This window comes from Leucopleurus acutus (genome assembly GCF_964270905.1).
Source record: "Leucopleurus acutus genome assembly, chromosome: 3".
NCBI lineage: Eukaryota > Metazoa > Chordata > Mammalia > Artiodactyla > Delphinidae > Leucopleurus > Leucopleurus acutus.
Genome location: NC_139145.1, coordinates 12,468,273 through 12,474,989, shown reverse-complemented (window position 1 = coordinate 12,474,989; position 6,717 = coordinate 12,468,273). Strand labels below are relative to the sequence as shown.

General features: G+C 50.6%; 1 protein-coding gene across 1 annotated transcript in view; it reads left to right on the top strand.

Annotated features, from left to right (window-relative positions):
* MVB12A (multivesicular body subunit 12A) overlaps positions 1-1,351 on the top strand; it is a 3,513-nt gene extending 2,162 nt beyond the window's left edge. Inside the window, 4 exon segments of the mRNA XM_082835626.1 lie at positions 19-125; positions 357-418; positions 733-789; positions 975-1,351. Of these exon segments, the coding sequence (XP_082691752.1) occupies positions 19-125; positions 357-418; positions 733-789; positions 975-1,037 (289 nt within the window). The 3' untranslated portion in view covers positions 1,038-1,351.
* Positions 1,352-6,717: the final 5,366 nt, after the last annotated feature.

Sequence of the window (6,717 nt, the reverse complement as noted above, 5' to 3'; positions counted from 1 at the left end):
GGTCATCCCCTCCGCCAGCAAGGGTGGCTTCCCGGAGCGGACGCTCTCGAGGCTGGGCTCTCGGGCGTCTACACTTCGGAGGAGCGACTCCATCTACGAGGCCTCCAACCTCTACGGCATCTCAGGTGAGCACAGAGCAGGGAAATTGAGGCACAGGGGTGGGGGTGGGGCTAGACTGGCCCGAGATTGTACAGCCAGGAAGGTGCAAGGGCAGGGTTGGACCAGGCCTGGGCTTTCCCCCATTCTGTCAAGACTGGGAAAAGCCGAGACCTCCAGGATGGGCTTCTCAGGGTGGGAAGCGGGCAGGCCTCAAGTCTCCTGGGCCTCAGCTCCTTCCCCCCACCTGCTTTCCTCAGCCATGGATGGGGTTCCCTTCACGCTGCACCCCCGATTCGAGGGCAAGAGCTGTGGTCCCCTGGTGAGTCCGGGTCCGCCCGTCCCCACTGCGTTTCTAGGCAACAGGAATCAGGGAGTATCATCTGTGTAACCAGCACCTCAGCACAGAGGGGAGTTCCTGGGTGAGGGGAGGCTGGAGGCCAAGGCAAGGGGGCGGGAGGGTCTCCTGGAATGGGGGAGTCAGGAGGAGCAGCTGGATGCTGGGGGCGAGAGATGGTGGCAGGAAAGGGGAGAGGACATTCAGACAAATATTGAGGGGGCCCTCCTTTCAGACGAGGGAACGGGGGTTCCACGTTGGGGTCCCTGCCCGAGATTGACATGCCCCTTGCCTGCCAGGCCTTCTCTGCCTTTGCTGATCTGACCATCAAGTCACTGGCGGACATTGAGGAGGAGGTGGGTGCAGGGGAGGGGGTGGGGTTGGGGGGTGCAGCCCCCCCAGTCTCCCCTGGGTCCCTCTTCTCTCCCAGCTATAACCCACCTCGAGGGCTCCAGATCCCCCTGCCCCACCATTTCTCCGGCACCCCAGTGGCTCCTCCTTCGCTCTGTGCTCTCCGCTCACCCCACTCCCCACCCCCCAGTATAACTACGGCTTCGTGGTGGAGAAGACGGCAGCTGCCCGCCTGCCCCCTAGCGTCTCTTAGCCCCTCACCGGCCCCAGGGAAGAGTCCCCTGCCTGACAGCCCCGGACCGGCAGCTGCCCACCGCATTGAATCTTGGGAGCCTTGGCGGCGCAAGGCATTATGGACCCTCAGCCACCCAGCGGAGCAGCAGCCCTGGAGGAGGGGCCGGGAGCGGTCGGCTTGGTGATGGGTCTCCTGCCCCCCGGGCCGTGATGGGCAAGGCAAGGGGTAGGGGCTGGACGGAAACCAGTGCCTTCAAGTCATTTGTGTCAAAACTCGCTGGTGCCTGGAGGCCACGCGGGCGTCCTCCCTCCAGGAAATAAAACACCACGCTGTCCGGGCCGTCTGTAGTCTCCATTCTGACTGTGGGTCTCTGTGGCTCGCAGGAGCCAGGGACGGACGCAAACCCAGCAAGCGGGTGAAATCCTGGAGGGCAGGGGGCGCTGCCACCACTCCCATTCTACAGAGGGAGAAACTGAGGCTCAGCGAGTGCCTGAGCCGGGATTCCGAATCACAGAGGAGACCGGGTCCCGCCCCTCCATCATTGCGCGTAACAGTAATAATAGTAACAGCTACCGTTTATACTTCGAGGACCTTCTCACCAACACCTGATGTACAGTATCTCATTTAGTCCTCCCCCAGCTCACTGGTTGCGTGGCCATTTCACAGATAGGAAAACTGAAGCAGGAGGCGGCTAAATTCACAGCTGGGCTTCCAACCCAGAGCCTGCTCTCTTAACCACCAAGCTGTTCTGTTCTGTGCGTCCCTTTTCCTCCGCTGTGTGGTAGACACAAACGGTGGATACTCACGAATTGCGGTAGTTACCTCTTGTAAAGTAGCGTGAAAACTGAATTAGGAAATACTGTATTCCTCGGGGAGATACAGGTAGGTTTTTGTAAGCCACTAGTCACATTTTGGTCAAGTAATCAATACATAACCTTGTTTTCTGTGCATTTCAAGACACCTTGTTTAATATACATGCTGCCGATTTGTTAACGGTGAACTCACGGCCACCAGCCCTAGAACTCACGTCTGAACAAAGCTCATCGGAGAGTATTTGCTTCCGGAGGCACATCCCAGCCTTCTTGCACCTGGGGACACTAGATAGCTCTTCAGCACTACACTTGGGGGCCTTTGCAAACAGCAAAACTCACCAATGAAAAAGCACAAAAATGCAAAATGGGCCACTGGCTAGACCTCAAGAAGGATGCCTGTTTACAGTCAGAGCTGGAACAGGAAGGCAGGACATCGCCTTGTCCTACCACAGCTGGGAACATGCACCTCTGAGGACTCAAATTTTTTCCGGCACTGTGCGTGTCCACCAATAGCCACAAAAGCGCTGTGAGTATCGATCTGGGGGTCACAGATTTGAGCCAGTAGGAGAATTGGCGAATACGGACTCCACAAACTATTTGTGAAATGAACCACCCCAGGGCTCACACTGTCTCTCCCACGCGTGTGCTTCCTTTTCTGCTCTCTCTTCCCCAGGTACCCATAGCGTCAGGGTGGCCCAGGTCAGGAACATTCCCCAGATCTCTGCAGCGTAGGAAGGCTTAAGGCTTATTTCTCATCCACTTCACGTGCCCATGGCAGGGCGGCAACAGGCTGCTCGTCGTAGTTGCAAGGATCTCACGCTGTCAAGTGCTCTGGCCTGGAAGTGCCTTGTCAAAGTTCTGCTCACAGCTCATTGGCCAGAAGGGGTCACACGGGGTCCCAAGGGGATGTGCCACCCACCCAGGCACTTGTGTCTAACGACACTGCCCTGGGGACCTGAAGGGGGAGATACTGCTCTGCACAGGGATCTGAGGGAAAAGAGTTCTCTGCCCTGGGAGTCTGAGGGCGGAGACAGTGAACTATCCTGGAGGGGAGGGTGGGGGGAGACGGTACCCCCTCCCCACCCCCCACTTCAGCTGCCTTGGAAAAACTAGGCCTCTGATGCTAAGATATCTCCCCGGATCTCTCCACTCTGGGCGTAGCCAGCACCTGCCGGGTCCCACCCAGGTTGCTCTGGCGCCGGCCGTGGAATCCGATCCCGCTGGGAAGCAAAGCCTGTTTGTTCTCTCCGGTTGTGATCTTGGCCACCCCGAAACCAGCCCCAGATCACTTTCCAGGGCATCTGTGTGTGACCAGGGGCCCCCGGACGACCCATACTGGCCTTGGGTCCGACTGGATCAACCATCGTTGCCAGGTCACTCACTCTGCAAAATCCCAACCCTCTTGAGTGCAACAGGGCCTGGGAACAGCCTCACAAAGGGGCCGGAAGGTCCCGATGGAGCCTCTCCCCTTAGCCCCCAACTCCTGACTTGGGCCACATCAATCCTCACAGCTCCAACTAAGCTTACATCCTCCTGGGCTACAGGGAAGGGAGAAGAAGAGGAAGACTTATCCTTCTCCCTTTAGCCGGCTCTGAGGCGCTGAGACCCGGGCATCACAGGGTCCTGGGGACTGAGAGGGACATTTCTGGGGAGATGTGGTCCCAGCTCCAATGCTCACTAGCTGGTGACCCTGAGCAGTGGCTTAACCTCTCTATACCTCGGTTTGTCCATCTTTACAATGGGAATCTCAATGGTCCTCACCTCATTTGGTAGTTCTGAGGGAGAACTCTTGTGGGGCTGTGTCTCTCCGCTGCCTCTGCTGACTGTTGCAAAAACTCTTCCTGGCTCTCAAAGTTCTTCTCAGCTGGAAGGCTTCTGCAGCCCAAAGTCGCCTTCTACTGGCTTCTACTAGTCTGGCTTCTGCTAGTGGCATACCCCACACTTCTTGTATTCAAGTGTTCCAGAGCCCAGATGTGGCCCCTACTGCTCTCTCCACCCCCAGATCAGAGGAATGATCTGTGCCAGTCTTGAGCATCCCCTTGGGCACCCTCCCACCCAAACCCCCAAAGCTGCTGGCTTCTACCCCATCATTCATCCTGCCTATTTTTTTTTGTTTGTTTGTTGATTGAACTTGGGCCACTGGCAGTGAAAGTGCTGAGTCCTAACCACTGAACCACCAGGGAATCCCATTATGCCTGTTCTTGAACTTGATCTAAGCGCAATGCCCAAACGAGTCCTCTTCTCTTCTGAGCCTGGCTAATTATATTCACTATTAGGTCTGAGACACTCATCTGTGTTGCCTGAATCAGTAATTCCCTCTTGTTAATTGCTGAGTAGTATTCCATTGTACGGATGTACCACAGTCTGTTCATCTGTTGATGGATATTTGGATTGTCCCTAGTTCTTGGCCATTGAAAGAAATTGCTCTGAGTACTCTTGTACATGTCTTTTGATGAATACACACTCATTTTTTTTTGATTCTTACTAGTCATATATATATATATTTTTAACATCTTTATTGGAGTATAATTGCTTTACAATGGTGTGTTAGTTTCTGCTTTATAACAAAGTGAATCAGTTATACATATACATATATCCCCAAATCTCTTCCCTCTTGCGTCTCCCTCCCTCCCACCCTCCCTATCCCACCCCTCTAGGTGGTCACAAAGCACTGAGCTGATCTCCCTGTGCTATGTGACCGCTTCCCACTAGCTATCTATTTTACGTTTGGTAGTATATATATGTCCATGCCACTCTCTCACTTTGCCCCAGCTTACCCTTCCCTTTCCCCATATCCTCAAGTCCATTCTCTAGTAGGTCTGCGTATTTATTCCCATCTTGCCCCTAGGTTCTTCATGATCATTTTTTTTTTTTTAGATTCCATATATATGTGTTAGCATATGGTATTTGTCTTTCTCTTTCTGACTTAACTTCACTCTGTTTGACAGACTCTAGGTCCATCCACCTCACTACAAATAACTCAATTTTGTTTCTTTTTATGGCTGAGTAATATTCCATTATATAAATGTGCCACATCTTCTTTATCCATTCATCTGTTGATGGACACTTAGGTTGCTTCCATGTCCTGGCTATTGTAAATAGAGCTGCAATGAACATTGTGGTACATGACTCTTTTTGAATATGGTTTTCTCAAGGTGTATGCCCAGTAGTGGGATTGCTGTGTCGTATGGTAGTTCTATTTTTAGTTTTTTAAGGAACCTCCATACTGTTCTCCATAATGGCTGTACCAATTTACATTCCCACCAACAGTGCAAGAGTGTTCCCTTTTCTCCACACCCTCTCCAGCATTTATTGTTTGTAGATTTTTTGATGGTGGCCATTCTGACCTGTGTGAGATGATATCTCATTGTAGTTTTGATTTGCATTTCTCTAATGATTAATGATGTTGAGCATTCTTTCATGTGTTTGTTGGCAGTGTGTATATCTTCTTTGGAGAAGTGTCTATTTAGGTCTTCTGTCCATTTTTGGATTGGGTTGTTTGTTTTTTTGATATTGAGCTGCATGAGCTGCTTGTAAATTTTGGAGATTAATCCTTTGTCAGTTGCTTCATTTGCAAATGTTTTCTCCCATTCTGAGGGTTGTCTTTTCGTCTTGTTTATGGTTTCCTTTGCTGTGCAAAGGCTTTGAAGTTTCATTAGGTCCCATTTGTTTATTTTTGTTTTTATTTCCATTTCTCTAGGAGGTGGGTCAAAAAGGATCTTGCTGTCATTTATGTCATAGGAGGTGGGTCAAAAAGGATCTTGCTGTGATTTATGTCATAGAGTGTTCTGCCTGTGTTTTCCTCTAAGAGTTTGATAGTGTCTGGCCTTACATTTAGGTCTTTAATCCATTTTGAGTTTATTTTTGTGTGGTGTTAGGGAGTGTTCTAATTTCATTCTTTTACATGGAGCTGCCCAGTTTTCCCAGCACCACTTATTGAAGAGGATGTCTTTTCTCCACTGTATATTCTTGCCTCCTTTATCAAAGATAAGGTGACCATATGTGCGTGGGTTTATCTCTGGGCTTTCTATCCTGTTCCATTGATCTATATCTCTGCTTTTGTGCCAGTACCATACTGTCTTGATTACTGTGGCTTTGTAGTATAGTCTGAAGTCAGGGAGCCTGATTGATGAATACACACTCATTCTTTTGGGTAAATACCCTGAGTGGAAATTCTAAGTGGTAAGGGAGGCCTATCTTCAGCTTAAGCAGATACGGCCAAGCAGACTTCTAAGACTGTCGCACCAATTTACCCTCCCACCTACAGCAAATAAGAGTTCCAGTGGCTCCATGTCTTCACCAACACTCGTCAGTTTTGTTAATTTTGTCCATTTGTCTCGCCAGTTTGAGTTTCTCAGCTATCATGTACACTCTTGCCAGCTTAGAAATCTGAACTGAAAAAGCTGACCCATGCTGTATAGAAAACACCCCTTTCTCATCTTCCTTATCCACCTGCCCTTTTTATTTGTCATGGGGAAGAGCCCACAGAGAATTTACAAGACATTAAGTAGCTTGTGAGATGGTTCCCTTTGGAACCTTTTGTCTTGGTTTCCTGGTGTTCAGGCCTGTGTGATCCTCCACTTGAGGGCAGGCTGGATCTAGTGTAGACTCACCTCTAACCAATGGAATACAGTAAGGGTGATGGGACTTCACTTCTGTGAGTAGGTTTAAAATACAAGATTTCCATCTTGTTGCAGACTCTCTCTTGTTGGCTACGATGATGCACACTGTCCTATAAAGAGGCCCACATGTCACGGAACTGAGGGCAGCCTCTGGCCAACAGCCAGCAAGGAACCAAGGACTTAAGTTCCACAGCTCACAGGGAATTGAATCCTGCCAGCAACCACAAAGTGAACTTGAAAGCAGATCCTACCCTGGTTGAATCA